The following is a 19,468-nucleotide window of genomic DNA, read 5'->3' on the forward strand; positions in this document are numbered from 1 at the left end:
ACTTCTTCACTTTCTGCCATAAGGGTGGTGTCATCTGCATATCTGAGGTTATTGATATTTCTCCCTGCAATCTTGATTCCAGCTTGTGTTTCATCCAACCCAGCATTTCTCATGAGGTACTCTGCATATAAGTTAAATAAGCAGGGTGACAATATACAGCCTTGATGTACTCCTTTCCTGATTTGGAACCAGTCTCTTGTTCCATGTCCAGTTCTAACTGTTGCTTCCTGACTTGCATACAGATTTCTCAAGAGTCAAGTCAGGTTGTCTGGTATTCCCATCTCTTTCAGAATTTTCCACAATTTGTTGTGATACACAGTCAAAGACTTTGGCATAGTCAGTAAAGCTGAAGTAGATGTTTTTCTGGAACTCTCTCGCTTTTTCAATGATCCAGCTGATCCAATTGATGTTGACAATTTGATCTCTTTTTCCTCTGCCTTTTCTTTACTACTTATCTCTATTCATCTATACTACTCTATTATAGATAATGAATGCTTTCTATTTTAAATTATGTTTTCTTAGGAACAATTTTGAATAAAAATGAAAAATTTAACCTCAAAATATACTTGTTCTCTTCATTCGTCCTAGGAAATTTATGCTTGCTTAAATATTTTTAAATATTTCAAGGGTATATTCTTTCTCAAATTTTGTTGGAAGATGTTAAATTTTAATCAGATGCATCCTTTTTTCACATTAGACCATATCTTCACTTTTTTTTTTTTCGCATTAGTCATATCTTCAATCACTGCTTTTTAGTTTCAGTTGAGAAGAGATCATTGTACAGACAATAGTGGCATTGATGTGGTTCACCAAGGTGCTGTTTCAGTCTTTTTCAAGATTCTTCAAAATCTTATTTAATAAGAGGAGTAATAAGAACAACCAGCGTATTTATAATGGCTTCACATTTCATTTAATGTTTTTCTTGTGAATTTTGTTTTCAGAAATTGAAAAATTTCAAGGTCCTGATGGAAAAAATGAAGATGAAGAAGAGAAATATCTTGATGTCATCAGCAACAAAAATATAAAGCTCTCAGAAAGGGTATTGATTCCTGTCAAACAGTATCCAAAGGTACTACAATATATGCTTTTTAACCTCATTGAATTAAAAAAAATGATGAAAATAAGATGATGTTTTATTCATTGCCTTTATGAAATAAATGTGCAAATCTTCATTTTATTAATATATACAAATATATGATACTAACATAGAAGAAGGAAAACTCTTTGAACGTATAATAATTTTCTACTGATGGGTGCAACACTTTATTCTGTGAATATAGGAAACATAATTAGATATTTTCATCATTTAACATGTAAGTAGTTCAGCAATTTGTCCAAATATGCTCAATCAATAATGTTTTGGCTCATGTTAAAATGTACATTTTATTATAAGAATGTAGAATTAATTCCACAAAATATACAGCATGAGGAAATAGCTGAGAATCTTTTTATCTAGGAAGGTAATATAAATTTTATTAGACACTTGGGTTGTAACCTCTACTCTTCTATATTCAGGGTCCATTTATATAATGATTATGATATTATTCTCTTGAAAATAACTTTTCATTAGATATTTTGTCATTACATGATGTTTTTATCACCAGAATCATGATTATAAAATATAGCATTCAATGGCTTGCTTTCATTATTTATGTTCATATATTCCAGTGGTTGAAAACAGTTTCTTATTTTTTTTTTTTCCAAGTAAATTACCTAAGCAGAAAAATGGAAACTCAAAGACTTAAGCTGGTAGTTAACTTTCTGAAGAGTGTGAAGCAAAGCCCATGTAATTATCCTAAGAAGAAAGAGTACAGAAATAAATGCTATAGTTTACCAAATGGCTTCTAATATGATAAATTTTGGTAAATATAATTAAGTAGAAGGTGTGTTTATAATTATTTCAAATAAGATAAACTGTTAACAGCACATCAAACCATTTTAACTTTCAGGTGAGGTTTTGGATATGTAAGCTTTTGGATTTTGTGCTTATTTTGAGCTAGACTTACACTATTGCAAGATCAGCACATACAATGAATATGTATTTGTAATTTGCTGGTAAGTCACTTCAGTTGTATCCGACTCTGTGCGACCCCATAGACGGCAGCCAACCAGGCTCCCACATCCCTGGGATTCTCCAGGCAAGAACACTGGAGTGGGTTGTCATTTCCTTCTCCAATGCATAGAAGTGAAAAGTGAAAGTGAAGTCGCTCAGTCGTGTCTGAATCTTTGTGACCCCATGGACTGCAGCCTACCAGGCTCCTCCATCCATGGGATTTTCCAGGCAAGAGTACTGGAGTGGGGTGCCATTGCCTTCTCCGGTATTTGTAATTTAAGTTTTATTAAATTTACAATTGCTTTAATGTATATCAAGTTGGACTGTCATAGAAATGTACATGAAAAATTTTACGTAATAATGAAATAAAGTAGAAATATGATAGGGTCTTAAGGAAAATGTAACTCTTTAAAGGAACTTGGTTAATTAAAACTGTTAAAGTCTAGATGGAGTACAGCTTCAGTCTTGAAATCATATATTTAAATATATATATTACTTGATACTGTTTCTTGGGATAATCCTTATCTATTCTTTGGATATGGAAAAGCTTGTAATAGACTCAGTATCTGCTTCTCAGTAAAATGCAGCTCTGAATCTCTGATCAAGATGTGCTGGCATTTGAAGCCCTAAATAATGCTAAATGATGGTGTGAGTGATGGAATACTTTTAAAATTTGATGTTATTTTAAATCCTTTATTTTTTGTGAGTCTTTGCATTTTTTTATTTTATTTTTTAACTTTACAAAATTGTATTGGTTTTGCCATATATCAACATGAATCCGCCACAGGTATACACATGTTCCCCATCCTGAACCCTCCTCCCTCCTCCCTCCCCGTAGTGCTCACATTTTACATTACTTTTTCATGTATAATGTGGAAGATTATGAAAAATAATAGCCCCTAATGATTAATAGTTTTATGGAATATTATCAAATAACAATGTATGCCTTAGAAAATGTACAGTTTCTATGAATATAATGCCAAATTAAATTATTTATGAATGATACGAATTTCATATATTAGAACCTTTTACATAAAAAAGAATACTGACAAACACAATCATCTATCAACTCGACCTACATTTGTTTTTGCTTTTTATACTGTAACAATAAAATTAAAATCAATCTTTTGATAAAGGTATATTATTTCTAAAGTGATGATTCTCTGCTGTGGGGTAAGATTATAAGCACTCATCCTGAGCTGTGTTTGCTGTGTACTGTAAGCTGTAGCACATGTAGTGTGGTGTGATCCTGTGAACTGTTTAGCAGCACACAACAGTATTTATGGGTTCAAGTTTCACTCTTTTAAAATAAAAAGTGACTTACTCTTTGTATCTCATCATGGCTAGGATTGCCTTCTCAACTTCCTCCAGGGCTGTCTCTGCCCTTGACACCTGCTGTGCAGACTGACAGTCCATGTGGCAATGACACTGTCCTCCCAAACAAAGAGCAAAGAAGAATTAGGGGCATGCTTGAGGAAATGGCCTTATCCTAATTTTACTATTTGGCCTTTTTTGGATAGATTTTCTTTCGGTTAGACTCTAATTCAAGTTAATTTGCTGATTTAATTCAGTAAGTCAAAGAATTAAGAGAAGTTTAAGATTTTAAATAATAAAAAACATAATGCTTTACAAACACATTAAGAATGATTTATCTAGTGTTTTGTGATTAATCACTTAATTTGGAGAAAATGTGCTATGTTACCAAATTATTTTCATGTACTGCTTTTCTTGTTTTCAATGTTTTTATTTGTAGTAAGGTTAGTAAATAAATAGACTTTATACATCTGTTATTTACATTTGAAAATGTTTTAGAATCAGAGCCTTTATTTCTTCATAATCATGTCTCTAAGGAGGCAACATCAATCATTATGTTACTCTATGATCCTGAGATTCATGTGGAAAATTCACCACCTTTAACATTAGCTCTTTCTATCTGAATCCAAAGATGTACTCTATAGTCCAATATAAATTTAGTTTTTTTTCAAATCTGGATGTTTCCAACTCTTACACACCTTAGAATCAGTATGCAGTCTCTATCAGGTTGTTGGTGGCTGTAACTCACTGTTTTTGTCTGTGAACTTTGCACATGTGAACTTGGTCATGGCTTTTTATGTTGTTTGTAGTGTTTGAAATATGTGTATTGAGTTTAGTTGTTTTTGAAAGTGTCTTCAAAGATGGCATTATAATTTAGTGTAGGCATGCAAAGTGATGATATATACAGAAAAAGAACAAAACTGAACCTTGGGGTATAAATTTGGTATTAATGAAGACATATTCATCCTTGAAGATGGGGATTGACATGTACACATGACTATATATAAAATAGATTAAAAATAGATAATCAACAAGAACCTACTGTATAGTACAGGGAATTCTACTCAATACTCTGTAATGTCCTACATGGGAAAAGAATGTAAAGAAGAATGGATATATGGATATATGATTCATAGGATCTCCATGTGCCTCAGTGGTAAAGAATATGCCTGCTGATACAGGAGATGTGGGTTTGATCCCTGAGTCAGGAAGATACCCTGGAGGAGGAAATGGCAACCCACTTCAGTATTCTTGTCCATGGGATAATCCCATGGACAGAGGGATTTGGCGGGCTACAGTTCATGGGGCTGCAAAGAGCTGGACATGACTAAGCAACTGAGTATAGGCAAGCACACATAACTGATTCACTTTTCTGTACAAAAGAAAATATCACAACAGTGTAAATCAGCTGTAGCCCAATTAAAATTTTAAAAGAATGAAAAAAAAAAAAAAAAAGGCCAAAATTTCTTGATCTCAACAAACAAGCACCTTACAGTACCTAGGGAAGTAAGATCCACAAAATGTCAGATGCTGCACTCTGTTTTGTTCTGCTCGAAGGATGAGTACCACGTGCATGCACACAGTGAGGTGTGTCAGAAGGTAGGCGGTGCTATTCCACCTGCTGGAGGTCTGCTTGTTATTATGGTACCTGTTCATCCACATGGGCAATTCAGCTGCTCAGTGTCTTTTAAAATTACATTTTATGATGTTGCCTTCAGAATCCTCTGAAAATTATCAGATATTTTATTCAATTAAGTTTACCCCAAGGCCCACTTTTCATATCTCAACTCCAGTTACTTACAACTTTTTAAAGCAATAAACTACCAGGAGTGTAAATCAGCCCCCAAATTTGGCCCCTTTTAGGATCAAAGCGGCCATGTTCTCCAGTGCTGCTTTTGAAATCAATTTCTTATGTAAATTGATGCAGAAATTAAAGTTCCAAAATATGTTCAAAAGCGCTGTGCTTGCTCTGTATTTTGTGTTTGCCTGCTTGGTCCCAGAAAGTGGGACTGCCTTCTGTGTCTGCTGGGAAGCATTCTCCACAGCCTGCCTGTTTCCTTCTTTGTACTTCTAAAGTTGAAAACCGAAATCCAAAGCCTGGATGAGTGTTTTTTGTTTTTTTTTTCTCTCTCTTTCTTCCTAACTTTGTAAGTAATTATCAGAACATTTAAGAATGGTTAATATATGTATAGAACAGTCTTATGGACTCTGTGAGAGAGGGAGAGGGTGGGAAGATTTGGGAGAATGGCATTGAAACATGTAAAATATCATGTATGAAACGAGTTGCCAGTCCAGGTTCGAAGCACGATACTGGATGCTTGGGGCTGGTGCACTGGGACGACCCAGAGGGATGGAATGGGGAGGGAGGAGGGAGGAGGGTTCAGGATGGGAAACACATGTATACCTGTGGCGGATTCATTTTGATATTTGGCAAAACTAATACAGTTATGTAAAGTTTAAAAATAAAATAAAATTAAAAAACAAAACAAAACAAAAACAAAACAAAACAAAAAGAATGGTTAATATAAACCCAACATTACTAATTGTGAAAACTATAACCACATTTCAGACCCAGAATTACACTTACCAGTTTAGAAACAACTCTATTTTTCTAAGCAGTGTGATTTTTTAAAAGCCACTGTGTAGCTTACATCTTAAGCTTGTTTTATCTTTCTTGGAGACAGCTGCATAGTATCAGTTGTTTTTTATGTTTCTAAAGGAAACAGAAAAGAGGATTTGATGGTCTTTGTGATTTCGGTTTCATTCATATCAGTTTCCTGATCTCTTGTGAATTTAAATCTTAATTGAGAAGATAATGACTCTCCTAGGTGAAGTGTTACATTTTTGATGAGAGAAAGAAAATAATTCCAACGTGCTTGTACAGTGCATTCTCTTCAATAGAGAGGAACTTGAAATAACCCTATTTTCCAGCAAAATTTAGAAATTTGCATAGATATTCTGTCTAGTGTTTATCTTTTGCAATGACTTTTAAATTAATGCTCATCTCATGTATTTAAATACCATTTGCCCATTCAGCACTTAAACCTTGTCTTCTTTGACCCATGTGTTCTTAATCTTGAGTTGAATATGCCTTTCCCTCCCCTCTTTTTTAGGAGCTCAGTACATCCTCATGAAATATGTCCTTACACTTCACAAAATGACCTCACCTTCTTTTCTGAATCTACACCTTCTAGGTCACCTGCAGTCTGTTTTAACTGCTGTTTCTGTTCCTCCAGTTTATTTCACACTCACCCTCAACTGTAAAACTGGAAACTATTTCAAAAGTATAGTTAAAATCTAGTGCCTTTTGAATTGTGTCCAAACAGGTATCTTTGCTCAGGGGTCCTTTGAGAACCAAAGGATCTTCACTCCCACACCCCTTCTATAATCTTTCCAGTCTTCATGTGCTTCTTTGTTCATTTGTTTAATTCAGTGACCTTCCAGTAAATTTTTCTATACCCAATAGAGCATAGATGGGCCTTCTGCCATTTGTTTTGATGTTTTGGTAGAAATGGATTTTTATGTAGATAGATTTTCAAGAGGGTAGAGGAGAAAGATCACTGGTAAAATCAAGAGGTATTACATCATAAATTGAATGAATTCTCATATTATTATTGACTTTGAAGGACATACTGACATATGGAAACAAGTGAATTTGATATAAATTCAAGCACTATTAAATACCTTGAGATTGGCGTGGGAAGAAAAAACTTTCTCTAAAAAGGGTACAAGAAATAGAAATTAATGCATCTCCTCCTTACCTCCAGAAACATTTAGATAAGGGATTATTACTACTTAAAATACTGTTAGGACCTGACTACAACCAATTACTTGAAAAAAAATTAGATGCATGTAGAAAAGTTGTGAGTGACTTTTATTTGCTTTTTCAAATTTAAGTAGTTGTTGAAATAAATTTGGGCTTCCCAAATGGCACTAGTGGTAAAGAACCCACCTGCCAATGCAAGAGACATAAGAGATGTACATTCAATCCCTGGGTAGGAAATTTTCCATGGAGCAGAGCACAGCAACACACTCTAGTATTCTTGCCTGGAACATACTATGAGCAGAAGAACCTGGTGGGCTACAGTCCATAGGGTCTCAAATAGTTGGATGACTGAAGTGACTTAGCACACAAGCACCCAAAAGAAATTTGGGTAACATATTTAGATTTCTACCATTTTATGAGGAATTTTCTGTAAATATATGGGTTTTACAAGTATATCAATAATTAAATTATGAATATCAATCCAAAAACGTTAAAAATGTTACCAAATGTTGTATATCAATATTCACAGCACCATTATTCACAAGTGCCAAAAGACAGAAACAACTCAAATATCCTCAGGTGATGCATGGTTACACAAAATGTGGTATATACACAGTGGAATATTATTCAGCCATAAAGAATTATGAAATTTGGATACATGTTAACACATGGATAAATATTGATTGAATCAAGGTAAATTGGAAGTGGTCAAATAGAAGATGGCAAGAGTGAACATTGATATTTTAACGATCAGTGGACTAAAATGGACAGGAATGGGTGAATTTAATTTAGATTACCATTATATCTACTAGTGTGGGTAAGAATCCCTTAAAAGAAATGAAGTAGCCCTCATAGTGGGGGGGGGGGGGAGAGTTCAAAATGAAGTAGTTGGGCACAATCTCAAAAATTTGAGAGTGATCTTGGTTTGTTTCCAAGGGAAGCCATTACAACATTACAGTAATCCAAGTCTATACCATAACCAATAATGCCAAAGAAGCTGCAACTGAAGCAGTTCTATGAAGACCTAAAATACTTCCTAGAGCTAACACCAAAAAAGATGTCCCTTACATCACAGGGGACTGGAAAACAAAGTTAAGGTCTAGAGATACCTGTTCCTCCAGGTATAGGTATTTCTCCAAAGGAGGAAAGGAAAGATACACTCATCTTAATTCAGAGTTCCAAAGAATAGCAAGGAGAGATGATAAAGCTTTCTTAAGTGAACAATGCAAAGAAATTGAGGAAAACAGAAGAATGGGAAAGACTAGAGATCTCTTCAAGAAAATCAGAGTTAGCAAGGGGACATTTCATGCAAAAATAGGCACAATAAAGGACAGAAATGGTATGGACCCAGAAGAAGCAGAAGATATTGAGAAGAGGTGGCAAGAATACACAGAAAACTGTAAAAAATATAAATAAATAAATAAAGGTCTTAATGACCTGGATAACCATGATGGTGTGATCACTCACCTAGAGCCAGACATCCTGGAATGCAAAGTCAAGTGGGCCTTAGGAAGCATCACTACAAACAAAGCTAGTGGAGGTGATAGAATTTCAGAAACTATTTAAAGTCCTAAAAGATGATGTTGTTAAAGTGCTGCACTCAGTATGCCAGCAAATATGGAAAACTCAGCAGTGGTCACAGGACTGGAAAAGGTCAGTTTTCATTTCAATTCCAAAGAAGGGCAATGTCAAATAATGTTCAGAATACTTCACAATTGTACTCATTTCACATGCTAGCAAGGTAATGCTCAAAATCCTTCAACCTAGGCTTCAACAGCACATGAACCAAGAAATTCCAGATGTGCAAGCTGAATTTAGAAAAGGCAGAGGAACAAAAGCTCAAATTGCCCACATTCCTTGGATCATAGAAAAGGCAAGAGAGTTCCAGAAAAACATCTACTTCTGCTTTATTGACTATGCTAAGCTTTTGACTGTGTGGATCACAACAATCTGTGAAAAATTCTTAAAGAGATGGGAATACCAGACCACCTTACCTGCCTTCTGAGAAACCTGAATGCAGGCCAAGAAGCAACACTTAGAACTGGACATGAAGCAGTGGACTGGTTCCAAATTGGGAAAGAAGTACATCAGTGCTGTATATTGTCACCCTGCTTATTTAACTTCTATGCAGAGTACATTATGCAAAATGCCAGGCTGGAGGAAGCTCAAGTTGATGAAGATTGCCAGAAGAAATAACAGTAACCTCAGATATGCAGATGGCACTATCCTAATGGCAGGAAGTGAAGAGGAAGTAGAGTCTCTTGATGAATGTGAAAGAGAAGACTGAAAAGGCTAACCTAAAACCCATCCTTGAAAAAAACCAAGATCATGGCATCCAGTTCCATAATTTATTGACAAATGGAGAAACAATGGAAACAGTGACAGGCATTATTTTCTTTGGCTCCAGAATCACTGGGGATGGTGATTGCAGCTATTAAATTAAAAGATGCTTACTCCTTGGAAGAAAAGCTATGACCAACCTAGACAGCATATTAAAAAAACAGAGACATTACTTTGCCAACAAAAGTCCATCAGTCAAAGCTATGGTTTTTCCAGTAGTCATGTATGGATGGACCATAAAGAAAGCTGAGTGTCGAAAAATTGATGATTTTGAACTGTGGTGTTGGAGAACACACTTGAGAGTCCCTTGAGCTGCAAGGAGATCAAATCAGTCAATCCTAGAGAAAACCAATACTGGATATTCACTAGAGGGACTGATGCTGAAGTTGAAGCTCCCATACTTTTGCTACCTGATAAGAAGAGCCAGCTCATTGGAAAAAATCCTGATTCTGGGAAAGATTGAGGGCAGGAGTAGAAGGGGGTGACAGAGAATGGGATGGTTTGATGGCATCTCCAACTCAGTATAGATGAGTTTGAACAAAGTCTGGGAGATAATGAAGGGTAGATAACTCTGGCGTGCTGCAGTCCATGGGATCACAAAGATTTGGACATGACTGAGTGACTGAGTCCAGTACTTTGGCCACCTCATGAGAAGAGCTGACTTATTGGAAAAGACTCTGATGCTGGGAGGGATTGGGGGCAGGAGGAAAAGGGGATGACAGAGGATGAGATGGCTGGATGGCATCGCCGACTCGATGGACATGAGTTTGAGTGAACTCCGGGAGTTGGTGATGGACAGGGAGGCCTGGCGTGCTGCGATTCATGGGGTCCCAAAGAGTCGGACACTACTAAGCAACTGAACTGAACTGAGTGACTGAAAAACACATTAATAAGAGAAAAAGTCAGACACAAGAGGACAAATATTGTATGCTTCCACTTAAGAAAGACATTTAGAACAGGCACGTTCATAGATGCTGAAAGTGGAAGCGAGGTCCTCAGGGGCTGTGGAGAGAGATGGATAGAGAATTTGTGTTTAATGTATGTAGTTTCTCTTTGGTAAAATGAAAAAGTTCTGGAAATGGATGTGCTGTGATTTCACAACCTTGTGAATGTAATTAATGCCACTAAATTCCACTTTTTAAATAGTAAATTGTATTTTGTATTTATTTTATTGCAATGTAAATGTTATACAATATTACCAAATGTGTTTAAACAACATATTGCAAGCAAAATAAACTATACACATATATAGTTTCATTATAGAAATACAAAATTAGTTTAGTACTTTAAAAGTTTTTGCAAAATGAAGGAAACTATAGGCAAGATGAAAAGGAAGCCTTCAGAATGAGAAAAAATAACAGAAAGTGAAGCAACTGACAATCTCCAAAATATACAAGTAGCTCATGCAGCTCAATTCCAGAAAAATAAATGACTCAGTCAAAAATGAGCAAAAGAACTAAACAGACATCTCTTCAAGGAAGACACACGGATGGCTAACAAACACATTAAATGATGCTCAATATCACTCATTATCAGAGAAATGCAAATGAAAATAACAGTGAAATTAAAACAATCTCACACCGGTCAGAAAGACTGCTATCAAAAAGTCTACAAACAATAAATGCTGTAGACGTTGTGGAGAAAAGGGAACCCTCTTATACCGTTGGTGGCAATGTAAACTAGTACAGCCACTGTGGAGAACAGTGTGGAAATTCCTTAAAAAACTGGAAATAGAACTGCCATATGCCCCAGCAATCCCACTTCTTGGCATAAACACTAAGGAAACCAGAATTGAAAGAGACACGTGTACTCCAATATTCATTGCAGCACTGTTTACAATAGCTAGGACATGGAAGCAACCTAAATGTCCATCAGCAGAAGAATGGATAAGAAAGCAGTGGTACATATACACAATGGAATACTACTCAGCTATTAAAAAAAATGTTTGAGTCCGTTCTAATGAGGTGGATGAAACTGGAGAATATTATACAGAGTGAAGTTATCCAGAAAGAGAAACACCAATACAGGATATTAACACATATATATGGAATTTAGAAAGACGTTAATAACAACCCTATATGCAAGACAGCAAAATAGACACAAATGTAAAGAACAGATTTTGGACTATGTGGGAGATGGCGAGGTTCGGATTATAAGAGAGAATAGCATTGAAACATGTATATTCGGTTCAGTTCATTTCAGTTCAGTTGCTCAGTGGTGTCCGACTCTTTGCGACCCCATGAATGGCAGCAACCAGGCATCCCTGTCCATCACCAACTCCTGGAGGTCACCCAAACTCATGTCCATCGAGTCGGTGATGCCATCCAGCCATCTGATCCTCTGTTGTCCTCTTCTCCTCCTGCCCCCAATCCCTCCCATCATCAGAGACTTTTCCAGTGAGTCAACTCTTTGCATGAGGTGGCCAAAGTATTGGATTTTCAGCTTTAGCATCAGTCCTTCCAAAGAACACCCAGGACAGATCTTCTTTAGAATGGGCTGGTTGGATCTCCTTTGCAGTCCAGGGGACTCTCAAGAGTCTTCTCCAACACCACAGTTCAAAAGCATCTATTCTTCAGTGCTCAGCTTTCTTCACAGTCCTACTCTCACATTCATACATGATCACTGGAAAGCCTTGACTAGACAGACCTTTGTTGGCAAAGTAATGTCTCTGCTTTTTAATATGCTATCTAGGTTGGTCATAACTTTCCTTTCAAGGAGTAAGTGTCTTTTAATTTCATTGCTGCAATCACCGCCTGCAGTGATTTTGGAGCCCAAAAAAGTAAAGTGTGACACAATTTCCACTCTTTCCCCATCTAATTCCCATGAAGTAATGGGACCAGATGCCATGATCTTCGTTTTCTGAATGTTGAGCTTTAAGTCAACTTTTTGACTCTCCTCTTTCACTTTCATCAAGAGGCTTTTTAGTTCCTCTTCATTTTCTGCCATAAGGGTGGTATCATCTGTATATCTGAGGTTATTGATATTTCTCCTGGCAATCTTGATTCCAGCTTGTGCTTCTTCCCGCCAGCGTTTCTCATGATGTACTCTGCATATAAGTTAAATAAGCAGGGTGACAATATACAGCCTTGACATACTCCTTTTCCTATTTGGAACCAGTCTGTTGTTACATGTCCACTTCTAACTGTTGCTTCCTGACCTGCATATAGGTTTCTCAAGAGGCAGGTCAGGTGGTCTGGTGTTCCCATGTCTTAAAGAATTTTCCACAGTTTATTGTGATCCACACAGTCAAAGGCTTTGACATAGTCAGTAAAGCAGAAACATATGTTTTTTAGAACTCTCTTGCTTTTTCCATGATCCAGAGGATGTTGGCACTTTGATCTCTGGTTCCTCTGCCTTTTCAAAAATCAGCTAGAACATCTGGAAGTTCACATTTCATGTATTGCTGAAGCTAGGCTTCGAGAATTTTGAACATTACTTTACTAGCATGTGAGATGAGTATGGATCACTATAAACTGTGGAAAATTCTGAAAGAGATGGGAACACCAGACCACCTGATCTGCCTTTTGAGAAATCTATATGCATGTCAAGAAGCAACAGTTAGAACTGGACATGGAACAACAGACTAGTTCCAAATAGGAAAATGAGTACGTCAAGGCTGTATACTGTCACCCTGCCTATTTAACTTATATGCAGAGTACATCATGAGAAACGCTCGACTGGAAGAAACACAAGCTGGAATCAAGATTGCTGGGAGAAATATCAATAACCTCAGATATACAGATGACACCACCCTTATGGCAGAAAATGAAGAGGAACTAAAAAGCCTCTTGATGAAAGTGAAAGTGGAGAGTGAAAATTTTGGCTTAAAGCTCAACATTCAGAAAAGAAGATCATGGCATCCAGTCCCATCACTTCATGGGAAATAGATGGGGAAACAGTGGAAACAGTATCAGCCTTTATTTTGGGGGGCTCCAAAATCACTGCAGATGGTGACTGCAGCCATGAAATTAAAAGACGCTTACTCCTTGGAAGGAAATTTATGGCCAACCTAGACTGCATATTCAAAAGCAGAGACATTACTTTGCCAACAAAGGTTCTTCTACTCAAGGCTATGGTTTTTCCTGTGGTCATGTGTGGATGTGAGAGTTGGAATGTGAAGAAGGCTGAGCACCGAAGAATAGATGTTTTTGAACTGTGGTGTTGGAGCAGACTCTTGAGAGTCCCTTGGACTGCCAGAAGATCCAACTAGTCCATTCTGAAGGAGATCAGCCCTGGGATTTCTTTGGAAGGAATGATGCTAAAGTGAATCTCCAGTACTTTGGCCACCTCATGCGAAGAGTTGACTCATTGGAAAAGACTCTGATGCTGGGAGGGATTGGGGGCAGGATGAGAAGGGGACGACAGAGGATGAGATGGCTGGATGGCATCACTGACCTCATGAAGTGAGTCTGGGTGTACTCCGGGAGTTGGTGATGGACAGGGAGGCCTGGCGTGCTGCGATTCATGGGGTTGCAAAGAGTCGAACACGACTGAGTGACTGAACTGAACTGAACTGAGATGAGTGCAACTGTGCAGTAGTTTGAACATTCTTTGACATTGCCTTTCTTTGGGATTGGAATGAAACTGACCTTTTTCAGTCCTGTGGCCACTGCTGAGTTTTCCAAATTTGTTGGCATATTGAGTGCAGCACTTTCATAGCATCATCTGCCAGGATTTGAAAAAACTCAACTGGAACTCCATCACCTCCACTAGCTTTGTTTGTAGTGATGCTGTCTGAGGCCCACTTGACTTTGCATTCCAGGATGTCTGGCTCTAGGTCAGTGATCACACCATCGTGATTATCTTGGTCGTGAAGATCTATTTTGTACAGTTCTTCTGTGTATTCTTTCCAACTCTTCTTGATATCTTCTGCTTCTGTTAGGTCTATACCATTTCTGTCCTTTTTCGAGCCCATCTTTGCATGAAATGTTCCCTTGGCATCTCTAATTTTCTTGAAGAGATCTCTTGTCTTTCACATTGTTTTGTTTTCCTCTATTTCTTTGCAGATCTCTGAAGAAGGCTTTCTTATCTCTCCTTGCTCTTTGGAACTGTGCATTCAGATGCTTATATCTTTCCTTTTCTCCTTTGCTTTTCGCTTCTCTTCTTTGCACAGCTATTTGTAAGGCCTCCTGAGACAGCCATTTTGCTTTTTTGCATTTCTTTTCCATGGGGATGGTCTTGATCCCTTTCTCCTGTACAATGTCTCAAACCTCTGTCCATAGTTCATCAGGCACTCTATCAGATCTAGTCCCTTAAATGTATTTCTCACTTCCACTGTATAATCATAAGGAATTTGATTTAGGTCATACCTGAATGGTCTAATGGTTTTCCCTACTTTCTTCAATTTAAGTCTGAATTTGGGAATATGGAGTTCATGATCTGAGCCACAGTCAGCTCCCAGTCTTTTTTTTTTTTTTTTTCTGACTATATGGAGCTTCTCCATCTTTGGCTGCAAAGAATATAATCACTCTGATTTTGGTGTTGACCATCTGGTGATGTCTGTGTTTAGAGTCTTCTCTTATATTACCATATGTGAAATAGATGAACAGTGTAAGTCTGATACATGAAGAAGGGCACTCAAAACTTATGCTCTGAGCCAATCCAAAGGGAAGGTGTGGGGATGGAGGTGGGAGGGGTTTTCAGGATATTGGGACACATGTACACCCACAGCTGATTCATGTCATCATTTTGCAAAATCACCACAGTATTGTAAAGTAATTTCCCTCCAATTACAATTAATTAATTATTTTTTAAAAGATACAGAAGAAGTCCCTAAATTTTAGGATCAAATCTAGCATTTGATAACATCAATTTTCCATTAGTCATGAAATGAACATAGACTAAGATAATAAGTATATATTTGAAATCAGTGTCAATAAATCATTTATTCATTAAGTGTTAGAGAGACCATTAGTGAGGCATATGGGGCAAAAGAAGATGAAGACTAAATCCCTAACCCATCTTTTGTACCAGCATAAATCTCAACGGGGTATAAAATTAAATGCAAAAGAAAAAAAATATTGGAATAACTTTTGGCAGATTTATTTTATAATATTTAATTGATGGAAAACATTTTTAAGATATATGGAAAATAGATGAAGCCATAAGTAAATAACTAAAATACTTTACACCAGAAAACTAAAACTTATGCATAAGCAAAAATAATGATGGTTACCACAAAATAAAAAGTCACAATTAAAATACCTAATTGGATCAGTATTTGAGAAAAATTTGAAACAAATGACAGGACATTCTTTTTATTTATATGTAACAGTCTCACTCAGAGAAGGCAATGGCACCCCAATCCAGTACTCCTGCCTGGAAAGTCCCATGGATGGAGGAGCCTGGTAGGCTGCAATCCATGGGGTCGCTGAGGGTCAGACACAACTGAGCGACTTCACTTTTACTTTCCACTTTCATGCATTGGAGAAGGAAATGGCAACCCACTCCAGTGTTCTTTCCTGGAGAATCCCAGGGATGGGGGAGCCTGGTGGGCTGCCGTCTATGGGGTCACACAGAGTCAGACACGACTGAAGTGACTTAGCAGCAATAGCAGCAACGGTCTCACTTTGAAATATAATTGCTTTACAATGTTATGTTAGTTTCTACTAGACAACACTGTGATTCAGCCATACGTAGAGATATATTCCCCACTTATTCTAAATTCAACAAGAAGCCAATGATACCAACAGACAGTTGTCACACATGTGACAACCAGAAGAAAACCCGAACCTCACTTATCAGAAAAATTAAGATAAATTTGAAATGCTTCTGTTTTCTAGAAGACTGATTAAAAAAAAAAGTTTAATTCTAATAGTGGTATTGAAATGGAGCAGGACCCTATGGTCCTTGCCCTACCCATATGATCCCTGCCTGTCTTTTGTCCATTGAAAACTTTAGTCAAAGAATAAGTTTAATCAGAGAAATCACAACATGTGAAAACAAAGGAAATCAGTCAAAGGAGACCAAATAATAATAATGTTATCATTAAGCATAGCCAAAGATCTTTAGTTCTTTCTCAAGGACTGTAGATAATATTCTGAGCCATATCCTGTGAGCTGTCTTAGAGATACTGAAATCCCAGGGTGTGGAAGCTAACTGCATGGTCTTCAGACTCTACCCAGGGCATGAGCTTCCAAATTCTGAGACTTGAATCCAAAAAAAATGTGAGCAAATGGACCCTGGAACTGAAGATTAACTGTACCTAAAATAAATGAGATGATGCTGGTCAGACCACTGATGGCCAATTTGAAGATAACTGTTAGAGATGAATGTGCTGTTTCTGCATGTAGTGATCCACTCCTACCTGTATATAAAAGCTCTCAACCTCTGCTTGTCAGAGTTGGGAGGAGTCAGCCATAGGACAGTTGATGGCATCTGAAATAAAGCAAAGTTTCTTTTCTAACAACCTGATTTTTTATTGGCTTTTGAGCAGCAAGCAGCCTGATCCCATACTCCTTTCTATAACAGTATTAGAGTATGGGGAGGAAGTTCAGTTCAGTTCAGTTCAGTCACTCAGTCATGTCTGACTCTGTGTAACCCCATGGACTGCAGCACGCCAGGCCTCCCTGTCCATCACCAACTCCCAGAGGTTACTCAAACTCATGTCCATTGAGTCCATGATGCCATCCAACCATATCATGCTCTGTCATCCCCTTCTCCTCCCACCTTCAATCATTCCCAGCATCAGGGTCTTTTCACATGAGTCAGTTCTTCGTATCAGGTGGCCAAAGTATTGGAGTTTCAGCTTCAGCATCAGTCCTTCCAATGAATAATCAGGACTGGTTTCCTTTGGGATGGACTGGTTGGATCTCCTTGCAGCGTCTTTTACACCATCTGCGGTGATTTTGGAGCCCCCCCCCCCCCCCAAAATAAAGCTCTCACTGTTTCCATTGTTTCCTGATCTATTTGCCATCAAATGATGGGACCAGGTGCCATGATCTTATTTTTCTGAATATTGAGTTTTAAGTCAACTTTTCCAGTCTCCTTCACTTTCATCAAGAGGCTGTTTAGATGTTGCTTCCTGACCTGCATACAGATTTCACAGGAGGCCAGTCAGTTGGTGGAAATGCAACCATTTTTATGGAGCACTTTTGCAAAATCAATGAAAATCAAAAAGGCACAGACTTGGAGTCAGTTGAATATCTAGCGATTTATTTTAGAATTAATATATTTTTATAGATATGTGTTTTAAGGAAACAGTGACAGACTTTATTTTCTTGGGCTCCAAAATCACTGCAGATGGTGACTGCAGCCATGAAATTAAGAGACACTTGCTCCTTGGAAGAAAGCTATAACCAACCTAGACAGCATATTAAAAACTAGAGACATTACTTTGTCAGCAAAGTTCTATCTAGTCAAAGCTATGGTTTTTCTAGTAGTCATGTATGGATATGAGCATTGGGCCATAGAGAAAGCTGTGAAAGTCTCTCGATCATGTCCAGCTCTTTGCAATCCCATGGACTATACAGTCCATGGTATTTGCTAGGCCAGAATACTGGATTGGATAGCCATTTACTTCTCAAGGGAATCTTCCCAATCCAGGGTTCAAACCCAGGTCAACTACATTGCAGGTGGATCCTTTACCAGATGAGCCACAAGTGAAGCCCATAAGGAAAGCTTAGCACCAAATAATTGATGCTTTTGAACTGTGGTGTTGGAGAAAACTCTTGAGAGTCCCTTGAACTGCAAGGAGATAAAATCAGTCAATCCTAAAGGAAATCAGTTCTGAATATTGGAGGGACTGATGATGAAGCTGAAGCTCCAATTCTTTGGCCTCCTGGTGCAAAGAACTGACTTTACCTCTTTGTATTGTTTTTCTATTCCTACACTCTAAGTGATATCCTAAAATATCCATTATAAAATTTGGTGCCAAATATCACTCATCAAAATCTAGTATGAATTTATAAAAAAGCAAATGAAAATACTGATTTCATGAAATAAATCATACACTCCTTTTTCTGGTTGATGAGTAGAAATAGTTCTTATGTGAACTGAGCAGCATAAAACTGAAGTTCAGGTGACCAACTAAAGCATTATAAACTAGTCCTTCAATCTGAGACCTCACAGAATTAATGTTTTTGCAAATAACCATTGTTTATCAAACACTAAGCAAAGCACAATGAAAGGTTTTATTCTCTGAAGAATACTGGTTGAGTTCTGAAGAGACTATACTTTTTTTTTTTTTTTTTTGCCAATTTTTCTTTATTTTATTTTTTAACTTTTCAATATTGTATTGGTTTTGCCATATATCAACATGAATCCGCCACAGTTATACACGTGTCCCCCATCCTGAACCCTCCTCCCTCCCCGTACCATCCCTCTGGGTCGTCCCAGTGCACCAGCCCTAAGCATCCAGTATCGTGCATCAAACCTGGACGGGTGACTTGTTTCATTTATGATATTATACATGTTTCCATGTCATTCTCCCAAATCATCCCACCCTCTCCCTCTCCCACAGAGTCCAAAAGACTGTTGTATACATCTGTGTCTCTTTTGCTGTCTCATATACAGGGTTATTGTTACCATCTTTCTAAATTCCATTTATATTCATTAGTATACTGTATTGGTGTTTTTCTTTCTGGCTTACTTCACTCTGTATAATAGGCTCCAGTTTCATCCACCTCATTAGAACTGATTCAAATGTATTCTTTTTAATGGCTGAGTAATACTCCATTGTGTATATGTACCACAGCTTTCTTATCCATTCATCTGCTGATGCATGTCTTGGCTACTATAAACAGTGCTGTGATGAACATTGGGGTACACGTGTCTCTTTCATTTCTGGTTTCCTCAGTGTGTATGCCCAGAAGTGGGATTGCTGGGTCATAAGGCAGTTCTATTTCCAGTTTTTTAAGGAATCTCCACAGTGTTTTCCATAGTGGCTGTACTAGTTTGCATTCCCACCAACAGTGTAGGAGGGTTCCCTTTTCTCCACACCCTCTCCAGCACTTACTGCTTGTAGACTTTTGGATCACAGCCATTCTGACTGGCGT

The 19,468-nt window shown here is 37.5% G+C and overlaps 1 protein-coding gene across 2 annotated transcripts in view; it reads left to right on the forward strand.

The window, feature by feature from the left end:
* Positions 1 to 19,468, forward strand: part of KHDRBS2 (KH RNA binding domain containing, signal transduction associated 2) — a 701,478-nt gene that overhangs the window by 146,099 nt on the left and 535,911 nt on the right. For both annotated transcript variants that reach the window (XM_025272535.2, XM_025272543.2), the window contains exon 2: positions 942 to 1,069. In XM_025272535.2, coding sequence (XP_025128320.1) covers positions 942 to 1,069 — 128 coding nt within the window. The remainder of the gene's footprint in view (positions 1 to 941; positions 1,070 to 19,468) is intronic.

Source organism: Bubalus bubalis, chromosome 2 (genome assembly GCF_019923935.1).
Source record: "Bubalus bubalis isolate 160015118507 breed Murrah chromosome 2, NDDB_SH_1, whole genome shotgun sequence".
NCBI classification, from domain to species: Eukaryota; Metazoa; Chordata; class Mammalia; order Artiodactyla; family Bovidae; genus Bubalus; species Bubalus bubalis.